Source organism: Geotrypetes seraphini, chromosome 1 (assembly GCF_902459505.1).
Source record: "Geotrypetes seraphini chromosome 1, aGeoSer1.1, whole genome shotgun sequence".
Classification (NCBI taxonomy): domain Eukaryota; kingdom Metazoa; phylum Chordata; class Amphibia; order Gymnophiona; family Dermophiidae; genus Geotrypetes; species Geotrypetes seraphini.
Window position 1 is genome coordinate 46,551,768 of NC_047084.1, and position 27,151 is coordinate 46,578,918.

General features: G+C 43.4%; 1 protein-coding gene across 5 annotated transcripts in view; it reads left to right on the top strand.

Annotated features, from left to right (window-relative positions):
• Positions 1 to 27,151, top strand: part of LOC117354005 (cAMP-specific 3',5'-cyclic phosphodiesterase 4D) — a 1,294,824-nt gene that overhangs the window by 696,430 nt on the left and 571,243 nt on the right. The window contains exon 1 of one of the 5 annotated variants that reach the window (XM_033930726.1): positions 7,659 to 7,774. The exons of the other annotated variants lie outside the window; for them this stretch is intronic. Coding sequence (XP_033786617.1) covers positions 7,686 to 7,774 — 89 coding nt within the window. The 5' untranslated portion in view covers positions 7,659 to 7,685. Of the gene's footprint in view, positions 1 to 7,658; positions 7,775 to 27,151 lie in introns of those variants that run through there. 5 annotated transcript variants of the gene reach the window in all.

Here is a 27,151-nt window from a genome sequence, read left to right on the forward strand (position 1 = left end):
GCTCCTTTTACTAAGGTGTGCTAGGGCTTTAACACGCGGAATAGCGCGTGCTACATTGCCGCGCGCGCTAGACCTTAACGCCAGCATTGAGCTGGCGTTAGTTCTAGAAGTGTAGCACGTGGTGTAGTGCATGGTAATTTCCTGCATGCATTAAAAACACTAGCGCACCTTAGTAAAAGAAGCCCATAGACGTCCAAAAAGCATCCTTTATCGACATTTGGACATCCTAATTACCAGGATGTCCAATTGCCGATAATCAAAACTGTCTTTTTGTACGTCTAGCAAGGTGTTCCAGCCTCTATACGTTCAGAGCATGAGATGGACGTGGTGGAGGCATGTGATGGGTGGGCTTTGGGCGGTCTCAAGGGTGGGTTAGACATGGACATCTTGCAGCGATATAATCAAACATTTTGCAAGAGATCCTGGATAGAACTTATACGTTTGGAAGTAGACCTGTTTTAGAAGGGTCTAAGTGCCACAAAGGTGCCCAAACTGACCAGATGACCATTTCATGCATCAAGGTAAGACGCCCCCACACTCCCCCCATGCTCACTGACCCCCTCACACCCACAAAGATCAGAATACAAATGTGCATACCTGGCTCCAGAACATCAGCACCTGGTATAGGAAAGCCTTGTAGAGCTGTACACAGGTGTTGTAAGTAGCCTGGTGGGTGGACTAGTGAACCATAGAGAGGAGTAGCAACTTCCATAAGCCACTCTAACCACTACGTTCATGGTAGAAAATGTGAGACCACCAAACCCTGCCAAAACCCTACTCTACTGCCATATAGATGCCACCTGCAGCCATAAGGGCTATTGGGGTTGTAGACAGGTGGGTATAGTAGGTTGTTTTTTTTTGGGGGGGGGCTCTCCATAATCTATAAAGGAGTTCTGGTGAGATGTTTATCTGGCACCTTTTATGTGAAGTTCATTGCAGTGCCCTCTAAGGTGCCCCAATGCTCTGTTGCCATGTTTGGATGGACAGTCTATTACAGAACTGGCCCCTCCCATATCCAAATGGTCTTTTTCTGACCATTTGGGACATGGATGAAATTTTGGTCGATAATAGGTATAAAGATAGACGTCCTGATGGGCTGGCCATCCAGAAAGGATTTTCAAAAAAATTATTTCTAGACGTATGGTGGTTTGCCTTTCGAAAATAGGCATTTTCTTATTACCGACGACGTCTAGTGCCATATGTCCAAATTGGACTTAGACTTATTTTTTGAAAATACCCCTCTATGTAAACATCCATTCATTATTACTACTACTACTACTACTTATCACGTCTGTTCTTTAAACTTGCATGCACAAGTTTTAGAATAGTATCAGTTCCACATGTAACTTAATAAGTTAATTGGCACTAATTAGCAGTTAATGTATAACCACTTTTAGGATTTTGAAAACTGCATGCACAAAATCCATCGCTGCTGGGTGAGAGGGGTGGAGATGGGAGGGGCATGGGTGGGTCCAGAGCATGCCTAGCACTTATGGGTGTGGCTTATAGAGTACTACCAGTTACACACATAATTGCCTCCAGTTAGGCAAAAGCAGGTTCACCAGCCTCTCGGCTACTGTAAGTCTTAGACTTACACTAATATTCTTTAATAGTTTATTACTTATATTTATATAAACCGGATTACAACAGTACATTCATAATTAAAACAATAACATTCATAATCATTAAATCTAATCTTTCTGACAAGTACCTCAGTGTGCATATTTCATCAGGCAAAATAGATGATTTAAAATTTTCCTAAATTGACACAAATTATTTGACTGTCAGAGATACACTGGAAGCTTGTTCCATTCCACATGAAAATGTGCTTTTCCTTACACTGTCCAAATGGAGTTGCTACAACCAATCTTGATTGTGCTGTTGAACGTAAAGCTCTATAATGGCAGTTATGTACAGAATTGTTGTTATAGAATTCACACTTATCCATGAATTCTATAAATGGCTTAACTTAATTGAATGATGAGCAAATTAGCACTGACAATTATTGGTTTTAATTGAAATTTATGCATGTAAATTTAGGCATGTCAAAAAGGGGGCATGACAATGGGAGGTTCATGGGTAGATTGCGGGGTGGGAACAAAACTCAATCCCAAATTCAATACTTCTAATTCAGCATTACTTAAGATGTAAGGTGTCAGATTGACTACTGTTGTTTGTTGCATGGGTTGTCCCCCATCTGTGTTCTGGTGCTCATTCCTCTGCCTCACTTCCCCCCTCGACTTTTTCCCCGTTCTGCTATCCCTAAAAAAGAATGAAGAAATAGCTAAAGCTAAGTACAAAAGTTTTAAAGTTGTATAAGAAAAGCTTATTGACTTGCACAAAACATAGAGTATAGAGCTCAAGCACTTAAAAAAAAACCACTAAGGTCTGATGATGAATAAAAGCCAGAAAGAGAAACAAGCCTTGAAATAATTTGGCTGGTGGTTGGCTGGAACTGAAGACCATAGAGGCACTTAGAAATTTACTATCTAAAAAAAAGATTGCTTAGAAATTAGGCACTTTGAAGTTTATTATATGCCGTGGGAGAATTGCCCCCTTAGGGGGGCAGTTTTATAAGTGGGCACCTCCTTTGATGTGCCCCGATGCTGCACAATGAGAGCTTACTCTCTAATGACATCTGGGTGCCCAGTTTCTGATATGGAATACTAGCATAACCCAGTTTCTGCATTTCTTATATTTTGGCATCTTCAGCCATAGACCTGGTGTAACTCTGGGTGTCCAAATGCAGCAAGTGCATGTGTAACAAACTGCTCTGTAGGCAGTGGCGTACCTAGCATATGTGATACCCTAGGTCCATCATTTCTTTACCCACCCCCCCATCTGTATGAAAAACATGATTTTTAGTAACAATCCACACGTCACACAAGAGTGTACCTAGGAAAAGGCAGCATCTTACATATTGCAGTGTGCAGTACATCAATGCACCCATTGTAAAACTAAACAAGGCAGACTAGTACAGATCAATCCTACACAGTCAATCCTAACAGAAAACCATGTCTTTCGAACACACAGAACATAGAAAACACCTTTGCCTAGTATGTAATCACAAACTAACCCCTCCCCCTTTTACAAAACTGTAGTGTGGTTTTTAGCCATGGTGGTAACAGCTCAGATGCCAACACTAAAAAACGCTCTACAGTTTTGAAAATGGGGAGACAGAATAAAAATACGTAGACAAAGGTTAAACTGAAGCACCAAGAAGCTGGACTCTGCATACAATGCAACATCAGAGAAACAGTGATGCATCTCCCCTAAAGCAAAAAAAATTAATATAATTTTTTTTTCTACCTTGTCTTCTCTGGTTTCTGCTTTCCTCATCTTCGTGTCACTTTCTTCCTTTCATCCACTGTCTACCCTCTCTCCTTCTATATGGCATCTTCTCTCCTTCTATTCCCCTTCCAGAAACTTTATGCCTCCCCCTTCCATCTCTCCCTTCACCTCCATTTGTCTGGCATTCATCTTCTTCCCTTCCCTCCTCCAATGGTCTGGCATCTCTCTCCTCTCCTTCCCTCTCTCACACCCCCATGGTCTGGCATTTCACTCTCTCCTCTCCCTTCCCCCCACTTTCATCAGCATCTGCCCCTTTCTCTCCCTCCAACCCAATTCCATGCAGTATCCTTCCCCCTTATGTCTCTTTCCCCTTTCCCTGCAATTCCATCAGCATCTGCCCCCTTTCTCTCCCTCCACCATGCTTCCATACCACCCTGACACCATTTCTCACCCTTCACCATGTTTCCATACCACCCTGACCCCCTTTCTCACCCTCAACACCCTTCCATACCACCCTGACCCCTTTCTCTCCCTTCACCATGCTTCCATACCACCCTGACCCCCTTTCTCACCCTCCACACCCTTCCATACCACCCTGACCCCCTTTTTCTCCTTCCACCTCCCTGCTATGCTCCTTTCTCTCTCCATCCAAATCAGCAAGGTCCCATGATGACTACTTCTGCTGCCTCTGCTCCATAAGAGGTAAGTGATGTCGGAGGGGGGCTGGGCCGGCAGACTCAGGGAGTTGCGGCAAGGTCCCTTGATGACTGCGACTGCCGATCCACACCCCCCATCTGATATCACTTACCTCTTCCGGAGCAGAGGCAGCAGAAGTAGTTATCATAGGACCTTCCTGCACTTTAGCGCGGCTGCCGATTCTGCTCTGGAATAAGTACAGCAGCCACACTGAGGTGCCATTTTGAACAGCGCAGGAGGTTCCGGACTGGCCGGCTGTGCACCCCCTTGAAGCATGCACTTGGGGTGGACTGCCCCCCTGCCCCCCCCCCTTGTAGGTTACATGCATAACTGGCAGCCTGCCTGCTCCACTCTTGTGAACACCCCCTTTTTATGTATTCAGAATAATGCTCAGATGCTTTGCTGCCATCTACTTATATAAGTGCCAGTTTTCCGCACATTTATACAGGCATCTGGTACATAACTTTAAATGCCCTGTTATAGAATTGCTCTTTAATAGACAAAAGAAACAAGCCCATCTCTGTACAGTTCATACACTATTCAAACTAGACCAGGGATCTCCAAACCTTTTCCCACAAGGGCCACATATTCAACACACTTATGTTCTTAAACATCACACTAACTGCCTGTCTCAGTGGGTTATTTACATCATAACGTGCCCTGAGCTTGAAAACCTGGACAAACTGCTGATTTTCAAGAATCTGTCCGGACACCCAGACAGTCCTCTGAAAAGAGGACATGCCCAGGTAAATCCAGATGTCTGGTAACCCTACCTAAGGGCAGGATGCACAATGATCTGACAAGAAGGTAATACATACTGTGATGGGAGCAATTTACTTTTACAGGGCTATGCTAACACAAATTGCATCCAAATCATATGCATGCTATTTGTGCAGAGTAACCCCGTAAAAGAGGTGAGGAACTGTGCATGGCACCTGCTCAGAACAGCACATTGCTAGGCACAGCTCCTCCTCCTGCCTGCAGCTGCTGTTCCCCCCCACCCCCAGGTTATGGCAGCTGCTCTGGGGGCTGGCTCCAGAGCCCTGATCCGCTGATTGGGGTTTCCACTGCCAGCCAGGGATGCCATGATTCAGCTGAGCTGGCAGCCGCCGCTCTCCTCTCTGCCGGCTCTCAGCTGTTGGCTGCTCTGGATCCACCATCAGTTGTCAGAGGGGGATAATGGCAGCTGCATGATTGAAGGTGTTTTTTTAGGGGGTGGGGGAGGGCTCAACTATTTTACATGCGTTGTGTGCTTGCACAACACAAGCACACAATAAAAGAAGTGGTGTTCCCTTTGTGCATCACAAGGAGAGCTCATTAGAATTCTAATGAGCTCTCCTTGTAATGCATTTGCATAGGGTTCTTGGTGGCTGCTATTAGGATCGATGGCAGTCATGGAGAACCCTTTTGAACATCAAGGGGAGAACATTTGTGCCGGTAAGGCTGCTTTTAATGAGTCTTACTGGCACAGAAAGCTTTTGAGCATCGGTATCTAAGTGCCACCTTGTTCTTTATATATATATATATATATATATATATTTATTTTATTAATTTTCCAAAAAACTTAACAGTGCATTGTACATATTAATAAACAGAGAATAAAATACAAAACGCACAACCATCTTATAAACCTATACATACAGTATCTTTATCCAACCCACCCTTTTATTAAATTATCAATAAATCAATAATAAATACATATTTATACCAACAAAATTCTTATCATATATAATATTGAAGTATTCCCTCCCCCTTCCCACCCACCCTGGATGTGAATAGAAACATGACCTCCTAGTGGTGGTGGTATGAGATTACTGATAGGGATACCATTTTGACAGGCAGCGCTGGAAGGGCAGGAGTGATGGGGATCACTCCTGCCCTGGGACCACTAAACCACAAGGCCAGAGAGGTTTGGGAATGAGGATGGGGTGAGAGGGATTATGGAGGTGGAGGTGGGGTCTTGTATTTGAGGGGCGGGATATCTTAGAATTAAGATAGGCGATAAATCACATCAAATGTTTATTATTATTAAACCTGAACAGGGTAGGGGGGTTACATCAAAGGGGTTGGGGGTGGGTGGGAAGAACTTTGAGTCCCAGTCCCAATGCTCCCAGCAGAGTAAAATAACCCCATCTTTTTGGCTGGGGTTATTTTACTGTCATTTTCCTTCCATTACACGTATTTCATCTTTTGCCGCTCATTACCATGTAACCTGCAATGACTTATATATCACCGTGATAGTTTAAGACAAGCAGCGTTAGGGCTATTTCAGTTGCTTTAAGGGACAAATAGCACAAATTGTTAAATTCCCCCTTAAATTCCTTCCTATAAATGAGAAAAAATAAGTTACAAAGCATTCTAATCTGGCTAATTCATGTTCATTCACATCAATGGTGAGGGCTTGACCAGTTGTCAGATTCCAGTCTGAGTGACTTGGTTATGGTGGTAGTTGTAAACCTACCACCATAACCAAGTCACACCAAGCCACCATACCACCATAACCACCAGGCACACGAACACTAGTGACCATTGCTTCCTGTAAAGACAAATCAGCTATAAAGCTAAGTTGCTTTTTTGGTCTTTGTTTCTTTACATTGTGGCTTGCACGTATTTCATATAAACATATGGGGTGGTAGATTTATATGCTTTTGAAAACCCTTTAAAAAAATTTTTGCATTAGTGTTGGCCGATGATTGGAGCAGGAGCGAGTATACTACGCAGACTAGTCCTAGCCTGTGATTGCTATTGCGATGCGTAGGCTCCGATTCTGAGGCCATAGCCCTTTCAATCTTCAGGGCTATTAACACTAAAGTGCATTGCTAGCTATTTGCAGTATTTAGGATTGTTTTTCATTATGTAGTTGTAAACCTGTCATGTCACTATGGGCATAGCTTTTTTAATGGGCTAACAACATTCAAGCATCATTTAGGATTTAGCAAGAGGTACAAAACTAAAGTTGGACTTTTAAACCTGAAAGATTGGGGTCATGTGATGATTTAAAGACAGGATTTGTTGCTCTCTCTTAATTAAGAATAGGTTCTTTCTTTTGTGTTTAGTGCAATGGTTTTTCCATAAAAACTGCTCTTTGTATGTGTATGTGTATGCTGGAGCTAGCACAGGTTTAGCCAGATTTCCTTACTGGCGGCCAATGCATTGTTTTCTCATTAGAGTTTTCATGTAATGCTCTGCAATTAAGTTGATAGAGTAATGTTATTTTTGTAACTAGAGAAAGCTTATTAAATAACACAAATTTTTGCCTTTATTGACCACCCTCCCTTTTTACAAAAATGTGAAAGCATTTTTTAGCGCAGGCCGGCGAGCTGAACGCTTTATGAACGGCGGGAGCAGCGCAGAGCATTCAGCGTGCCAGCCAGCGCTAAAAACCACTTTTGCAGTTTTATAAAATATTTGCATTTGTTAGTGTATCCCAGTGCTTATCAGGCGGGCTTGCAGGGACTGAGAAGCTGAGTGCTGACAATTCTCATAGAGGGCAGATGTCTCTCTGCAGGAAATCCTGGCTATCCCATCCAGCTCCTGCTTTCAGCTGGGTAGACCTTTTGCCAGAGCATACCACAACACAAGGAAATTCCCGTCCACAGTTACAAGTGATTCATGCTTGCTGCAGGCGACCTCCGCCTTGGCTTCCCCATTTTCCCTCTGGAGCAGGTTTTTGGAGCTGCATCCACACTGCCTTTTGCATGGCCTTATTCTGGGATCCTCTGGCAGCCGTCGTCCCACGTTTATCTCCAAGAACCAAGAAGAAGTTACGTTTTTTGAAGTCCTACAGGTAGCTGATTTAATGCTTCTTCTGTTTTTCCCCCATTCACTTCCCGCCCCTTAGCTCATCCGAGCAGCCAGTGTAAGCCACTGAGATTAGAGCTCATAGTGCCCATCAGTGGAAATGTCTGAAAATACGACTGCAATTTGTCTGGAACACTTCAGAGAGTGAAGGATTTTACAATTAAAACAGGCAACAGCTGAATTTAGCAACCTTGTAACTGCATTTGGATCTAATACTTATTTTCAGCTGGGATTTGTTTTTTTCATTAATCGTCTTTTTTCTAAGTCTTGAACAGAACAGATTAGCATGTATGCTATCAGTAGGATTAATGGGATACAATTAAGTAACACCCGGTTCAAATTAAAAGCAGGAAAAGTTTATTTAAAAGTAAACATGCATGGCCAAAAAAAGGCAGAAGATAGTCTGGTGAAGGGCATAGATTTATTGTGACATGCATGTGTCTCAGTATCAGCTTTCATAGCTAGGAGGCCATGGCTTGTTATGCAGTCCAGACAGCATGCAGTCTGTGCCTTTTCAGCCGCTGTGTGACTCTTTCCAGGCTGCCTTCAGGAAACGTGTTGCAAAACTTTTGATTTGGCAGTATGTTTACAAAAAACACACGAAAGAGCATACTCATCCTGCAGTTTTATGGAATGACAAAGGGAAATGCTGTGTATCAGGGAACGCACAGGGCACATTACAAAGCAGTTGTGTCCTTTATATTGAATACTCTAAGAGCCCCTAGGGAGAATATCCAAATCCTACATGATATTGTGGTTGGCTGGATTTCAACAATAGCAGGCCACAGTCATTCTTCTGCATCAGGTTCAGCTGTGTTTTTGTTTCTAGCTTCCCTTTGGTATTTCTCATGTGTTAATATTGTATCTTAACAGAAATGCAAAGTGGGAAATCTTCAGTGAACATATATTGAAAGTTCAGGTTATTGGAGGACAATGAGGACTAAGGCCTTATATGGCTTGGAGCACTGGGCTAATAATGTGTCAGTTTCACCAGTTTTTGATGTAGGGTAGGCTGTCTAAAATGCAAAACTCTGGCTCCTGTCACTGCTGTGCATATAAATCTGAGTGTGTTGCCTTTTTATTTCTCCAGCATCATTGGCTCTCTGTTCAATCTAAGATTCACTTTTAAACTGCTAGTCTTGACCCACAGTATCTACTCCTATACCTGTCCTCTGCAATAGTTGTTCCTCCCCTCCCCCGTTCACTCTGTTTACTGACAGTCAGATCTTATATAGGTTGCCCAAATTTGGATGTGGAGCTCAGATGCATGCATAACCTAATTAATAATAATAATAATAATAATAACTTTATTCTTGTATACCGCAATACCATGGGAGTTCAATGCGGTTAACAATAGAAGAGACTGTACATTTACAGCGATGATACATATTACAGTGTTGTTACATTTACAGCGAAGTTACATAAATAGCAGTAATAATCAACTAGGTACTAACATAAAGGCAGTTAATAAATCCCAATAAATAAACCAATTATTGACATCAACTGCAGTTAATTGGCACTTCTCACAAATTTTGATTTATGCATGCATCTGCCTAAGCACTATTCTGTAATGCTGAATGCCCAAAGTGTCTTGCATGCAACCCAAAATAGGATATGAGGGGGTTGGGGCATTCCAAATATTTAGGCACAATGTTATAGAAGACCAGAGTTACATGTCCAACTTGTACCAGGTTTTAGCTGGTATAAGTCCTTATGCCCAAAGCAGGGCACAGGAAACAATTCTAAGCACTATTCTATAAAGAGTGCTCAGCCTGGAGCCACTGGTATAGTAGAGGGGATGAGGGGGTACCAGCACTTCTCTTCCCCCTCCCAATACAATCTTCCCTCCCCCCCATAACTCTTCAAACCTTCACTGGCTGTGAGCAGCATTTCTTACTCACTGCTTGTGTCAGCCTCATCCTTCCTTCTGACATCACTTCTTGTTCACAGACACCAGGAAGTGACATCAGAGGGATGGAAGAAGCATGCGCATGCAGCGGGAAAGAGATGCTGCTTGCGGCCACTGAAGATTTGAAGAGGTGAAGGATGCATGGGGAGTTCATGGAGTAGTGATGCCAGGGGGAGCGAGGGGGTACACAATGCGGTTCTACTTGTTACACCACTGCCCAGAGCATCCTTTATAGAATCCTTTATAGATTTTTCATGGTGCTTAAATTTGAGCACCATTTACTGAGTCTGGACCTTAATGACTACTTACTAGTTCCTTCTGTGTCATTAACAAGGCTTGAATCAAGCACTTTCATTTTCTCCTCCCCCCCCCCAAAAAACAAAAAAACCACCATGTGCCTCCCCTCATCTTAAGATCTGAACTCTCCTATTGAGAATTCAGGACTAGTATTAAAACTCACTTATTTTCTTTTGCCTTCCCTTGACAGTTGATTCACCCTGGACATTGGAAATGGGTTTCAATTAACAATCTTGTCCACAATCAATGAAAACTCGGTATAGCACTAAGGGCAGATACCTATAGGTCAAGCACCATCTTACCTAGCTGATTCCTTCCTTGTTTCAACTAAAAATATTCCAGGAGATTTCATGCTCTTTTTGTCTTTCTGCCCATCAGGGGCTGTAAATTCAAAAAGTATCATGAACGTGCTCTTTTCCATCAGGCAGCAATATGGGACAAAGATTTTAAGCATTTACTATTGACTTCCATTTCTTATTTATATTTTAGAAGACAATTGAAAACTTGGCTGTTTTCTAGGTTCTTGGGTAATTAACATTCTATATTTGCTGCTGTTCATATTTCTAACTAAACTAAACTAAACCTTAAGCTTGTATACCGCATCATCTCCACAATCGTAGAGCTCGGCACTGTTTACAGGAAAAGGTGTAGAGAAGGAACTCCAATGAGGGTAACAGGACAGTAAAGAGAAAGTTTAGATGGACTTAGTATAGCAAAGAGGAGGACATATTACATTTTTGAGAATAGCCAGGTTTTCAGATGTTTTTGGAAAAGTTGGAGGGCGCCCAGATTCCGAAGTGGGGTAGAAAGGTTGTTCCAGAGCTCAGTGATTCTGAAGGAGAGGGATGACCCTAATTTTCCAGGATGGGATATGCCTTTTAATGAGGGGAAGGATAGTTTGAATTGTTCGGTGGCTCTGGTGATGTTAGGATTCGAGGAGTTCCAAGATAGAGGGATAAGGGGAGGAAGGATGCCATGTAGGATCTTGAAAGTTAGGCAAGCGCATTTAAAGTGGACCCTAGAGACTACTGGAAGCCAGTGAAGTTTGGACAGGAGTGGGGAGACATGGTCAAATTTACTTTTTGTGAAGATTAGTTTGGCCGCGGAAATCAGTGTTCCCGCTAAGCTGCGCTGGGGTGCGCTGACGCACAAAATATTACCTCGCAGCGCACAAGTTTCTCGTCACAGCGCACACAGTGTAGAGCACAGTTCTTCAACCGCCGGTCCGCAAACAAAATCTTGCCGGTCCGCGAAGGATTCGGTCCCCGCCGCAACGAAAGGCCGGCGTCAGCTGACTTGCAACTTCCTGTTGCAGTCGCTGTGCCGGGACTCCTGCCTTCCACCGCGTTTGCCTCCTGCCTTGTCTCCGCACCTCCAGACCAGCAGCGGCAGCTGTGTATGCTTTTAACTTCGGCACAGAGCTGCCCCTAATCAATAGTTTAGCGCGGTTTCATAAGGCAGCCTCGGGGCCTTTGCTAGGCCGGCCCACATCGCATCATCGAAGCGGGCCGGCTATCAAAGGCCCCGAGGCTGCCTCATGAAACCGCGCTAAACTATTGATTAGGGGCAGCTCTGTGCCGAAGTTAAAAGCATACAGAGCTGCCGCTGCTGGTCTGAACTCTTGGGCCGCTGAAGGAGGGCAAAAAGCAGCTGTCCTGGAGGTTTCCCTTCCTCTCGCCTTTACAGGTTCCTTTTTTCCACCTTTTTTTTTTTCTTTCAAACGGCAACGGGCCCCAGCATCGACATCAATCAAGTAAGTTCCACTGTCAATCAAGCGGTTCTGCTCGGCCAAAGCTTCCCCTGTGACATGAGCCACCCTCAGGGGAAAGAAAGTGACCCACAAAGGTGAGGGGAAGGGGGGCAGATGATGGAAGTTGGGGGGGGGGGAGAGAGAGAGAGAAGGGGCAGATGATGGAATGGAGGAGATGAGAGAGAGAGAGAAGGGGACAGATGATGGAAGTGAGAAGAAGGGAGAGAGAGCAGAAGGCAGATGGATGTCAGTTGAGAAGGGAGAGCAGATGCTGAATGGAAGTGGGGAAAGAACACATACTGGATGGAAGGAGGAGATAAATAAAGGGGGAAGAAAATAGTAAGATAATGGAGGGGTGAGGGAAAGGGGTGACAAGCTGTGTGTAGACACAGTGAAAAGAGGGAAACGGGACTAAATAGTAAGAAAGAATTTAATTTAGATGGAGGCAGAAAATAGAGAAGGAAGACCAGAGAAGAAAAGGGAAGAGAGAGCAGAGAATGATCAGATCTGAGTGGAGGAAATGAGAAGAGAGATATGCTAAAAACCACAGGGGGGAGGGAAGGATAGAGATGCCAGACCATGAGGGGAACAGAAGGAAGATGATGGATGCTAGACCAAATTGGTGGGTGGGGGGGGGGCAGGAGGAGAGATGGCAGGGAAAGACAGACAGTGAATGGAAGGGGCAGATGCTGGACTGAAGAGACAGAGAAGGTTATCATGCTGCTGTACCGGGCCATGGTACGCCCTCACCTGGAGTACTGCGTCCAGCACTGGTACTTTAAGAAGGACACGGTACTACTCGAAAGGATCCAGAGAAGAGCAACTAAAATGGTTAAGGGGCTGGAGGAGTTGCCATACAGCGAAAGATTAGAGAAACTGGGCCTCTTCTCCCTTGAGCAGAGGAGATTGAGAGGGGACATGATAGAAACATTCAAGGTACTGAAGGGAATAGACTTAGTAGCTAAGGCAGGGAGAACGAGAGGGCACTCTCTAAAGTTGAAAGGGGATAGATTCCATACAAACGTAAGGAAGTTCTGTGGTAGAAAGCAACATATTTATTTGGCTCATAACTTGCTGGCGCCCGATATTTTTAGCTCACAGTGAAAAAAGTTTGCTCACAACACCCGCCCGCTTAGAGGGAACACTGGCCGCGGTATTTTGAATCCGCTGAAGTCTTTGAAGGCTTTTCTTTGTTAGGCTTAAGTAGATGGAGTTACAATAGTCCAATCTGGAAAGGATGATGGATTGTATGAGGACAGCAAAGTGTTGATGATGGAAACAGAATCTCGCTTTCCTCAGCATGTGAAGGCTGAAAAAGCATTTTATACCAAGGAGTTGAGGTGGTCATTGAAGGATAGTGTAGAGTCAATGATGATGTCCAGAACTTTGCTAGAGAACTCAAGCTGCAGTGTGGTGCCAGAGGACAGTGGGATGAGGTTGGGTAGCTGATCTAATTTTGGGCCGAGCCAAAGTAGTTTTGTTTTGGACTCATTTAGTTTCATTTGTACGGTGAGGGCCCAGGATTGGAGGCTTGTTATACATGAAGAAATGTTCTCAGAGAGGTTGGTGAGGTTCGAGTCGGTCTCAAGGAGGACAAGGATGTCATCAGCATAAGTGTAAAGTGTTTCCAGGGGGGAAAGGTAGAGGAGTTTCAGGGAGGACATATAGATGTTGAAGAGAATGGGGGATAAAGGTGAGCCCTGCAGGACTCCACAAATCGGTTTCCAAGGAGAGGATGAGGTGCCATTCATATTAACAGTGTAAGAGCGGGAGTGTAAGAATTTCGAGAACCAGTCTAGGACTGTAGAGTTAATACTAATCTCAGAAAGTTGGAAAATAAGAATATCGTGATGGACAACGTCAAATGCTGCAGAAAGGTCGAATTGTAGAAGAACAGCAAACTTATTATGAGAATGTGTATTACTTAAACTTTTGTTAACCGCATAGAATTTTACGGTTATGTGGTCCAGAAATTGAGTTTTATGTTATGTAATATTATGTTACCTAGCATATTAAAGTTATTTGACTTGTTTCTATCATCAAATAGAATGAGAGTCAACTCAATGAGCTCGCAAAAAAACTTTAAAAACTTTCAGCAAATCTCAAAAGATTTCAATAAGTTTTATATTTAAATCTTTATTATTAAGCAGTGACAACAGCAGGTACAACAATAGTAGAAAACAAGGTTTACAATTTCAACCAACAACCGCGGAGGACTGGACTCCAGTGTTCCCTCTAAGCGGGCGGGTGTTGTGAGCAAACTTTTTTCACTGTGAGCTAAAAATATCGGGCGCCAGCAAGTTATGAGCCAAATAAATATGTTGCTTTCTACCACAGAACTTCCTTACGTTTGTATGGAATCTATCCCCTTTCAACTTTAGAGAGTGCCCTCTCGTTCTCCCTGCCTTAGCTACTAAGTCTATTCCCTTCAGTACCTTGAATGTTTCTATCATGTCCCCTCTCAATCTCCTCTGCTCAAGGGAGAAGAGGCCCAGTTTCTCTAATCTTTCGCTGTATGGCAACTCCTCCAGCCCCTTAACCATTTTAGTTGCTCTTCTCTGGATCCTTTCGAGTAGTACCGTGTCCTTCTTAAAGTACCAGTGCTGGACGCAGTACTCCAGGTGAGGGCGTACCATGGCCCGGTACAGCAGCATGATAACCTTCTCTGTCTCTTCAGTCCAGCATCTGCCCCTTCCATTCACTGTCTGTCTTTCCCTGCCATCTCTCCTCCTGCCCCCCCCCCCACCCCCCAATTTGGTCTAGCATCCATCATCTTCCTTCTGTTCCCCTCATGGTCTGGCATCTCTATCCTTCCCTCCCCCCTGTGGTTTTTAGCATATCTCTCTTCTCATTTCCTCCACTCAGATCTGATCATTCTCTGCTCTCTCTTCCCTTTTCTTCTCTGGTCTTCCTTCTCTATTTTCTGCCTCCATCTAAATTAAATTCTTTCTTACTATTTAGTCCCGTTTCCCTCTTTTCACTGTGTCTACACACAGCTTGTCACCCCTTTCCCTCACCCCTCCATTATCTTACTATTTTCTTCCCCCTTTATTTATCTCCTCCTTCCATCCAGTATGTGTTCTTTCCCCACTTCCATTCAGCATCTGCTCTCCCTTCTCAACTGACATCCATCTGCCTTCTGCTCTCTCTCCCTTCTTCTCACTTCCATCATCTGTCCCCTTCTCTCTCTCTCTCATCTCCTCCATTCCATCATCTGCCCCTTCTCTCTCTCTCTCCCCCCCCCCCAACTTCCATCATCTGCCCCCCTTCCCCTCACCTTTGTGGGTCACTTTCTTTCCCCTGAGGGTGGCTCATGTCACAGGGGAAGCTTTGGCCGAGCAGAACCGCTTGATTGACAGTGGAACTTACTTGATTGATGTCGATGCTGGGGCCCGTTGCCGTTTGAAAGAAAAAAAAAAAGGTGGAAAAAAGGAACCTGTAAAGGCGAGAGGAAGGGAAACCTCCAGGACAGCTGCTTTTTGCCCTCCTTCAGCGGCCCAAGAGTTCAGACCAGCAGCGGCAGCTCTGTATGCTTTTAACTTCGGCACAGAGCTGCCCCTAATCAATAGTTTAGCGCGGTTTCATGAGGCAGCCTCGGGGCCTTTGATAGCCGGCCCGCTTCGATGATGCGATGTGGGCCGGCCTAGCAAAGGCCCCGAGGCTGCCTTATGAAACCGCGCTAAACTATTGATTAGGGGCAGCTCTGTGCCGAAGTTAAAAGCATACACAGCTGCCGCTGCTGGTCTGGAGGTGCGGAGACAAGGCAGGAGGCAAACGCGGTGGAAGGCAGGAGTCCCGGCACAGCGACTGCAACAGGAAGTTGCAAGTCAGCTGACGCCGGCCTTTCGTTGCGGCGGGGACCGAATCCTTCGCGGACCGGCAAGATTTTGTTTGCGGACCGGCGGTTGAAGAACTGTGCTCTACACTGTGTGCGCTGTGACGAGAAACTTGTGCGCTGCGAGGTAATATTTTGTGCGTCAGCGCACCCCAGCGCAGCTTAGCGGGAACACTGTGGACTCTGATGTCCTCCACGATCAAAAGCAACACCCCAACCCCACAGAAAGAAGCCCCCACCCCCTTTCCCCTCCCACCCCCACCAAGAAAAATGGTACAACTCCCAAACAGGGAAAGATCAATATCAAACAGGTAAACTTAATTAGAGGTGGAGTCTGTTCAGGATACGGCTACGACTCTCAGGGGACAAAATGTTCAAGTATGGAGTCCAAGTGTTGACAAAGTCTCTGCTCTGGCGGTGAGAAGAACAGGCCAAACAGGCCTCCCAGCCCATAAGTTCATGAAGTCGATTCCTCCAATGCCAGAAGAGAGCCAGCAACATAAGATACATTTCTACCCCAAGATAAAACATTTACTAAGAAAATAACTCAAGCTTACAAGGTGAGTATATCATAATGCATCTGATACTCAGATCATAGGATAGGGAAATACTTTTAAAACCAATAGGAGGAAATATTTTTCCACTTAGAGAATAGTTAAGCTCTGGAACGCATTGCCAGAGGTTCTGGTAAAAGCGGATAGTGTAGCTGGTTTTAAGAAAGGTTTGGACAAATGCCTAGAGGGAAAGTCCATAGTCTGTTATTAACACATGGGGGAAGCCTCTGCTAGCCCTGAATCAGTAGCATGGAATGTTGCTACTCTTTGGATTTTGGCCAAGTACTAGTGACCTGGATTGGCCACCGTGAGAATGGGCTACTGGGCTTGATGTTCTTATCCTCATTCTGGGACCACGACTTTAATCACATATACACCACCCTCCCTCACTCAAATCAAGAATCTACAAGTGCTGATCTAAATCCCTTATCTTTTCATCCTAACAATAATTATGACATCATCATATGCAAAAAAATAACAAATGTATCAAATATTGGCAACACTTATCTTCAGTGGTCACAACCAATTCCAGCAGGACTTAATAGACTCGCAACGTTCTCGCTCTTCTGAGCATTTCAATCACAAAGATCATCTTCAGGAGAATTCTGACTTAGTTGCCAAACTATCGGCTGATTCAATTTGTTCCAATGGCGATCTGCTTTTGTCCGGGTTTTGGAAAGCCCCTACAAGCTCTGGCTGCATCTAGAGGGCCTCTGAGCATGTGCGGATGATGTCACATACATCCACGCATGTTCCAGGCCCTCCAGACATGGCAGGAGCCCCTCACAAAGAAAGGAAGCTTTCTGGGGGATGGGTCTGGAGGCGGAACAGGGTGGGGGTTATATCTCCAGGGTTTTAGGGGATTTTTTATTTGGTTTTTTTTTTATATGGTAACCCTAATTATTCAGAGAGATTTAAGTAGGTAGGAGAGACTCCTGCCTGCTTGAATCACACTCTGTGGGCCAGATGCCAAGATTCAGCAACGCTTAACTGGACAGTATCACTAAGGGCTCCTTTTACAAAGGTGCACTACGGGTTTTACCGCACACACCGGATTAACGTGCACTATAGTGCACGCTAGCCAAAAATCTACCACCTGCTCAAAAGGAGGAAGTAGCGGCTAGCGCATATGGCATTTTACCGCGTTAAGGCCCTAGCGTGCCTTTGTAAAAGGAGCCCTAAATATTGGCACTAATTGGCTATTTACAAATTGGGCAGAAGAAACACGTTTCAAAGGTAGAGTCAGGGAGGAGCTGGTAGCTATGTGCATGCTGACAGTATTCAGTGCCGTTACTCTTAGATAAGGGACTGAATATTACCACATAAATAGCAGTCTTAACTTTAGTCACTTAGCTATATGGGTGCCAGCTCTGAATACTAGCCAGCACCTGCATAGTTTCCAGGTAGCAGTTGAAGTTGTAGGATCACCTGCCCCCCCCCCCCAGACACCCAAGATCTGACACCCCTTCTGAGCCTACCTTATATCTCTACATCCCTGGTAATCTAATGGGATATCCCAGTCATAAGCGATCCCCAGTCACGCCTGTCTCTAGTGGCTCTGTCAGCTAAAATGGCTGCCATAAACTCTCGTATATATAGAAGGCCAACATCTAGCAATAGTATCACAAGATTACTGCTAGAGCTTTGCTAGAAGAATGATAGGTTGGGGGAAAAGATTTGTGCAAATACTTTTCCCCATGCAAAATCACACACCCACACTCTAGCACATCCAAAAGTTATCTACACAAATTGATGTTTAAAACCTGTGAGTAAATCATACCCTCCATTTTTTATAGATATGCCCAGCTGACATCGCTGTGTACTGAAATATGTCACTAAGGGGGGAAATTCTACGACCCTACCGGCGCTTACCGGTGCCTATGTTAAGTGAAAAATGCCATTCTAAATGACATTTCACTTTCAAAGCACCTGCCAGCGCCTAAACAAAAGGTGCCAGAGCCTACTGGTGTCTAACACCACTATAATAATAATAATTTATTTTCTTATATATTGCCCTACCAACAGTTCTGGGCGGTTCACAACAGAACACTGGAACATTTCAGTTAAAAAATACAATTTCCAAAACACACAGAGCATTAAATATAACATCAGTTAAAAAAACAGCATCAATAAGAATCAATAAAAATACATAGCCTGATAAAACCCCACTTTGAAATGCGAATAAGAATGAGCATTATTATTTATCAAATAAATGAGTTTTCTATAGTTTCCTAAATGTAAGGTAAGAAGAGGCTTGAGCGATCAACGGGCTCATCCATGAGTTCATCTTTCCCACCTGATATTCCAATATCCTGTCAAAAAAGTCTTATAACGACATGCCCTAGGGGTAAGGAAGATGAACATACCTGAATTTCTGGTACATTTTTTGGAAATAAACAATTTCAGATAAACTACCAGATAAGAGGGTAATAAACCAAAAAGAGCCTTATAACAGATACACCTAAACTTGAAAAGCACCCTGGCCCAAAAGGCAGCCAGTGCAATTTGACATAAAAAGAACTAACATGATCATATTTTCTGAGGTCAAAGATCAGGCGAATTGCAGTATTCTGAACTAAACAGAGACTTAAAATCTTTTTTGGTAACCCCAGAGGTGCAATTCAAATCATAGATAGGCACTGGAAATGTAAGCCTGGAAAACCTTGGCCTACATTTCTGGCACCTATCTTTGCCAGGCGATTCTGAGAATTGGTAGGAAGGAAATTGGTAGGATCGTCCTACCAATTGTTGTCCTACCAATTGTACTCAGTTAACCAAGATAAACACAGGAGAACTAAATCCACAAACTCAAAGTCACAAGTCAAGAAGTGGATATGCCCTAATAAAATTGGTGAACTCAATTTATCTCATGAAAGTCCTTTACTCATCAAATAACTGAAAAAGCTTCCAACTTACCGGTAATGACTCGACATGTACATGTTTCGGCCCAAATCAGCCTGCCTCAAGAGTCTAATGTGGGACTAAAAAGCCCAACAGGGGCATCTATTTCCTTTTTGATGATGATATGAATTGAATTTTCAGCAAAGATATGCGCTGGAAATGAAACTGATCTAACCTAATCCCTAGTAGTATTCATATATTCCACCAAGTAAAAGAGTGCCTGAAAGAGTAGGCTGGGAGCTCTGATCTCAGTTAAACACTTTATTCTGGGGGTCAGGGTTGGGCACAAAGAGAAAAGGATTTACTAAAAAGGGAGGATGTTTTACTGGGACTGGGAGGATGGTGTCGAGGCCACTATGTTGTTATTACCAATTCGTATACCAAGGATTTCTGGGCTTTCCTAGAAGGGGTTCCTAAGGTGGAGAAGGGATGAATAAGGAATTACGCCGACCATCAGAAATTTCTGGGATATGCTGCAAGGTAGAGGCAGTGGGAGAGGAATCATTAGATAGATAGGGATATTTATTTTTATTCAGGCTGGCCCCTTTAAGAATCTTGAATGCTTGTTTGTGAAAGTTAAGTATTTGGAATTATACGTAGTTAACTTTCAGTCAGCAACACACAGTGAAAGGATTAGCAGAGTCTGAGCTGACCTTTGCACCCGGTAATGAGCTATTTTGTATGCATTTGCATGTGATATAGCTTAGAGGTTCTCAACACGTGGTACACATACTCCTAGGAGTAGTCTAACCAGTCCATCTCTTCCCCAGTCCACCTACACCACACTCTTCCCCCCTAATTTGTTTTCCGTGAGATGTAGGGCACTGCAGGTAGGAGTGCGCATGTGCGCGAATCTCTCTCTGGCCGGTCGTCAGCAGCGTCTTCGCTCCTCTCCCCGGCACATCCGAACCCCCGTTCAGCCTCCCATCCGACCTTACCTTTGGCTCCCTTAGTCCCTTACCACCTCTTCTCTTCTCTTCCCGTCCCGACAAACGTCCTTACTCCAGCAGGGGCCGCAGCACTCTAAACACGCTGCTTCGCGGCCTGCTACTTCCCTGATTTGCCTCTGAAGTTACTGTAGCACTGGTTCTGGGCCTTGTTGTGTTTTAGTACTGCTGGGAGTCCAGACTCGGAGGCAGGAAGCTGGAAGAAAAGGGGATCAGCCTGAGGCCAGTGGAACCAGAGTAGCAAGCCATTTTTTGGGGGGTGGCTCTTGCCACTTCTTGCTACCCCATAACTACAGCTATGGAAGAAACATCCATGTCTAAAAAGAACACAGGGCTACATGGAGACTTAAACTAAAAAACTACAAAAACCTCACCAAGGACAAACGAAAAAATTTCTATGCCCACAAAATTGGAAATGTTACAAACAACAGCAGCAACCTTTTCAAACTGGTCAACGACCTCTACAACCTTGAAACTCTCACCGACACCTGCGTTAACGAATCCACTCTAACCGCTAACACCCTTGCAGACTTCTTTAACACAAAGATCCAAAAATTAAGATCATCGATATCTGCCCCAGCCAGCCCCCACGGGGACTTCCCAATCCTTCTAAACTCAGACAGGCCCAAACTAGACCCAGGATCCAGATCAGACCTAAGCTGGAATCAATTCACAAATATCGACTGGCCAACCTTCAACACATATTTTAACAAATATTCAAATTCCTTCTGCAGACTGGATACCTGCCCCCCCCCAACATTATGAAAACTGCGCCAATACATTTTAAAGCCAATATGTTAGCATGGGTAAACCTACTACTAACCACTGGCAGTTTCCCAGCAGAACAAGGCCACATTTCAATAACTCCTATCATAAAAAACAAGAAAGAACCATCAAGCACCCCATCCAACTACAGACCTATCGCAAGTATCCCGCTATTCACCAAAATAGCAGAAGGGGTGGCAAACGCCGAACTTACCACATACCTAGAAAAATTCGATATCCTTAATGACAACCAATCAGGCTTTCGCTCCAATCACAGCACCGAAACCATCATAGCCTCCCTCCTAGACCACATACACACACTCTTCAGTCTGGGATCCAGTGCCCTGATTTTACAACTGGACCTGAGCAGTGCTTTCGATCTAGTCGACCACGACATTCTCCTAGACTGCCTTGCCTACATTGGCATCTCCGGCCAGGCCCTTAACTGGTTCAACTGGTTCCTACGGAACAGATCTTACAGGGTATTTAAAAACGATTCCCTCTCCTACTCCTGGGAAAACTCCTGCGGTGTGCCACAGGGCTCCCCCCTGTCCCCCACCCTGTTCAATATCTACCTCACCTCCCTAGGAAACCTCCTGCAAAATCTCAAGCTAAAATTCTTTATCTACGCAGACGACATTACCATAGTCATCCCTCTAACCAGTTTCACTCAATAACTCCTTAACTCCCTCACAAGCATACTCAGTCAGATATAACTCTGGATGCTATCCTACAAACTAAAACTAAACCCAGACAAAACAAAATTCTTCCTAGAAACCCCCAAAGACAAAATCAAAGACACCACAATCCAAATAAAAAGATCCACATTCCCCCTCGAACAAACCTTAAAAATACTGGGTGTAACACTGGACAAACATCTATCCCTCGAGAAACACACTGAGGAGTGTGTGGCGCAGTGGTTGGATCTACAGCCTCAGCACCCTGGGGTTGTGGGTTCAAACCCCGCGCTGCTCCTTGTGACCCTGGGCAAGTCACTTAATCCTCCATAGCCCCAGGTACGTTAGATAGATTGTGAGCCCACCGGGACAGATAGGGAAAATGCTTGAGTACCTGATTGTAAAAACCGCTTAGATAACCTTGATAGGCGGTATATAAAATCCTAATAAACTTGAAAAACTTGAACTTGAAACTTGATATCACAGTCAGGAAAAGTATCTCGATACTTTGGAAACTCCGCACCATAAAAAAATACTTCGACGACTCTTCTTTCTGCCTCTTAGTACAATCCTCCATCCTCAGCATACTGGACTACTGCAACATCATCTACTTGAGCTCCACAAAGAAAACAATCAGGAGACTAAAGATGATCCAGAACACCGCTGTCCGTCTCATATTTGACCTGAAAAAATGGGACCATATCACTCCTTTCTACCACAAACTCCACTGGCTCCCACTAGAATCCAGAATCATATTCAAATTCGCCTGTTTTTGCTACAAAACAATATTTGGTTTATCCCCAAGCTACATTACCCCTCACTTCACCCTTAACCACAACTATAAGAACTCCCGAAAAATTCAACTCTTCGCCTTCCCCTCCCTAAAACTATGCCACTCAAAAAAATTCCTTGACAAAACCTACACCTTCCAAGCCGCCAAACTAAACCCTTGGCTAATCCAAATGGTCCTCCAGGCCTACAACTACCTCGACTTTAGAAAATTACTCAAAACTCACCTATTCCGAGACCAAGACCCTTAATGCCCCTTTTCAATCCTCCTCCTCCCCCCGTTCTGATCTACTCCCCTCCCCTCCTCTCCCCCCACTTCTCTCCTTGCTGTTCGCAACTCTATGATCAATTCGATATGTAACCACTTGTAATTACTCTCGCCTTGCTGTTTGCAACTCTATGATCAATTTGATATGTAACCACTTGTAATCTCTGTTTAACTAATGTGAACCGCCTAGAACTCTTCGGGGTATGACGATATACAAAAATAAAGTTATTATTATTATTATTATCTAGACCTGTTTTAGTCACATCCAAGTTGCAAAATGTTGCTTTATATGAGCAGCTGACTACTAGAGGGATTAAAGCATGTTGTTAGGTTCCATTGACTCGAGTTTGAGTTCTTGAGATCTGATGAGCTAAAGATCCAAAAAGAAGTTGGTCAAGTGCAAGTCCGACGACGTCCTCCAGGAGCTCTCAGAAATATTAACTTGGCTTTCCCACTGTTAAAAGAATTTAAAAAAACTATGGCCAATTTTGTTGATCATTTTCTTTTTTATTTGTAAAAGTTTGGAATGATCTTCCTTCTATAATTAGAGTTCTCTCTCATCCACCCACTTTTCGTAAAGTACTGAAGACATATTTTTTTCAGAAATTTACTAATGGTCCTTCTTTTTCAAATAATCAATCATAAAATATAAAATTCTGGCCTAAAAGATACAGAGGGGCATAATCGAAAGGAATGTCTAAGTCTGTTTCCATCTAAATCGAAAGTTGTTCAAAGTAAAAAACAGCTTAGGACACATTTTTGAAAAATACGTCCAAATTTTTTTTATTGTTTCAAAAATTATCTAAGTATACGTCCTGCCGATCTGATCGTCCTGGTCGATAAATCGTCCATCTTTATACCACATTTTCATCCAACTTTTTGTCCAAGTCAAAAACGCCTAGAACAAGCCCTGTTGGACGTGGGAAGGGTCTGCAAAGTGATGGACTGAACACCCAGACATGGCACCTAAATAATGGGGTACCTTACAGAGCACTGCTGTGAACTTCACAAAAAAGGGTGCCATGTCATCATCTCACTACAGCTCCCTTATAGGTCATGGTGAGCCCCCCAAACCACCTCCAAAATCCCCTAGACCCACTTATCTATCACCTTAATAGCCCTTATGGCTGCAGGAGCCACTTATATGCCAGTACAAAAGGGTTTTGAGGGTGTATAGGGGAATGCACATGTTTCAATATCAATGCAATGATTGCTGGGGCTTATGGGCATGAGTCCTCCTCTCCATGGTCCCTAACCTACCCCCAAGATGGCTTAAGACGCCTCTGTGCAGCACGACTAAGCTTTCCTATGCCAGACTGCTAGATGATAATGTTCTAAGTTGTGATTAATATTTTAAGGGGGGGGTTGATGATCACTGGGGTAGTGTGGGGGGGGTCTGTATTATGTGTTTGCAGTGCTTATCTGGTGATTTTAGGTGGGTTTTTGTGACTTAGACCATGTTTTAAAGGGTCTAAGTCACAACGTCCAAGTTCCGTCGATCCTGTGCTGTATAACTTTTGGTTATACATGCAGTATGACTAAGTCTAAGCAGGCCCACGTCCCCTCCAACTCCCACCCTCGACACTCCTCCTGACACGCCTCATTTAGCTCTGGTCATTCAGCGGCACTATGAAGGCCTAGGTCATTTATAAATACATCCAAAACCCATTTTTATTATCGGCACTTGGATGTATTCTGACAATATTCTTCCAAGTGCAGACTTAGGCTGTTTTTTGGACGTTTTTCTCTTTTGATTATGAGCCCCATAGTTTCTGTTCTAATCTCCTGTTGGGATGAATTGGTATAAAAATCAAAGATTAGATTAGATCATCCCTGTAGTAGTTGTCAGCGGTTCCATCCACTTGATAATGAGACAGCAAAGAGAATTAATGCATGACCCCTTCCTTAATCCCACAATGGTTGCTGTCCCTTCCCTCTTCCCTGAAAGTGAAACTGGAAGCACTATGGGGAAGATTCTCAAAACTGAAATGTGCCTTTAACGTGCTCACTAAACTGGTTCCAGCCGGTTTAGCATGCATGTATTTTAGCGGTGGATTTATCAAAATGGCTTACCGTGGTCTTTTCTGAGTTTTCTAGCAATGTTCAATAGTGCCATGCAAATGTAATACAATGAGGTCATTAATATTAAAATGTATTTATTTACCCACGTGGCTATCTCTAGAACACTCGGTTGTGGATCCCTACTACCTCCAGCATGCCCCTGCCATTCCTCTTCCACCACTAGCCAAACAAAACCCGATTTTGCTCAGTACATGGCAGGCTTTCCATCTCATAGACTCTATCTCAGAGAAAAAACTGGGTGACTCGGTACTTGCACCGATTTGGCACAACCCCAAACTTAAGATTAATAATGCAGTTGTGGTTTGGAAAGCTTGGCATCACAGGGCATTTGGAACTTATCTCATCTTATTATAGATGACAAATGGATTACCTTCTCTGATAATATGGCAAAATTCCATATTCCCACTTTGCAGTACTTTAAATGGGTACAATTACTCCATTGTCTTACTGCGATGTTCTCTTCTCCTTCTTCTCTTCACACTACCCCGGACTTACAGTCTAAGATTCTTTCCTTTTCAGCCTCCAGGGGTCAGTCTTCCAATTGGTATAAATATATTCAATCTAAATGTTTTCCTGCACTTCTGGACTCTAAAACCAAATGGAATCTGATGTTGCAGTCTTCTCTCACTGATAGAGTCTGGACAACTTTGTGTACCAAAATTTTTAAATCCCTTCATTCTGCCCCTTATAGACAAACAGCGATTTTTCTATACCATCGAGCCTTTTGGACTCCCTTCAAAACAGCTAAAGTGGTGAGATCCTCAGATAACTTATGTTGGACCTGTAAGTCCTCCGTAGGCTCCTTACGCCATATGTTATATGAATGTCCTCATTTACAGATCTTTTGGGCATCTATCTGGCAGATGATTGCGAAGATTTTTTCGCTTAATGACCCCTTCTCATTTGATATAATAATTCTGGGATCCATGGCACTTTCCACACCTCTGTCTATGTATCATGATCGCCTTTTAACCCTTTTAGTATTTCTCGCTCTTCAAAAAATTCTACAAAACTGGAAAGACTTTACAAAACTTGACTTTAATCAATGATGGAACTCCGTTTGTCTCCATAATAAATACGAACGCCATGTGGCGGAACGCTATAACTCATCCTTCTCCTATTCTAAAACTTGGTCGATAATGATGGAATTTTGTGGTATAGACCTTTGAATGTATACTTACCTGATCACTTGTCTATTCATAATGATATTATCCAATTTGATTGTTATGTGCCCTCATTATGTTGCATTTCTCCTGACAATGTACTCACTTATCACTTCTTATCCCTCTTATACTCATGCACATTAATGATAGCTGATATATGAACCCGTGAATGCTGTTTTGTATTTCGTTCGTTTTCTTTTCGGATGATTTCTGTTCTTAGGCAATATGATATACTGCATTGCTTCCGTAGCTTACTCGGAAGCATCTCTTCTATTTTCTGTATTTCTCTTGTTCATAAAACAATAAAAAGTACTTGAACTAAAATTTATTTATTTATTTATTCATTTATTTTTCTATACCATTCTCTCAGGAGAGCTCAGAACAGTTTACATTAATTTATTCAGGTACTCAAAGCATTTTTTCCTGTCTGTCCCTGAGAGCTCACAATCATGAGCACTCCAAGTGATTCTCTATTATCGCCAAGTGATTCCCTAATGCCCACGACATTATGAATGGATTAGTGAATTCATTTATCCCCAAAATGTAAACATTGCATGAATATACAGCCTCATGCTACATAATTAAAAACTAATCCTTATTTCATAATGAATAACTTTTGGACTATAATGTATCTTAAACAGAAAACTATCTTAGATTTTTCCTCAAAAAAGTATTTTATTTTTTAAAAATCCAATTTCAAGTTAAAAGAAATCATTGAATTTGGTCATGTCTCTGGTGGAAACGTTCATAAATAATTGGCTGGCCCTGAACGTCCTCTCCGACATCAGAATTGACGTCGGGAAGAAGGCTTCTGGGCGCGATTAGGTAGGAAGGTAAGCAGAAGAGCAGCGGCAGTGGACCGGGGGGGACTTTAAATCTGACCGGAAGGGACGCTTTTTTTTTTTTTTTTTGGTGCGTCAGGGAGGGACAGAAAGCGATCGCCAGTCTCGTTGTCCCCGCGCACAGCTTTGGGACGCTGTCCCTGAAAACGGGACATTTTGGTGTCCCGAAGCTCTGTGTGGGGACAACAGGACAGGGGATCCGAAAACAGGACTGTCCCGTTCAAAACAGGACGTATGGTCACCTTAAGTATTACCAATGTTACTCATCTCCTCATAAGAGGTTTTCCAGACTGAAAAATAGGCATAAACATCAATTACTTTTCCTGAATTTTAGGTAATATGAAATTTTATTTGTGCAAAACAATGAGTAAAATAAAAACATTTGTATGAATTTGCTTATTTGCACCTGCTATAAACCAATCAATTGGGCCCTGTTCTTACCATACTAGCTGTATTTAAACTTTGAAAATTTTCTACATGCAGTCACTCTCTATCAAGCTCCTCTGACTTACATGACTCTGCTACACCATATGACAGATCCTCCAAGGAACAGTATAAATAGAATTATGATGCATATCTGAAAC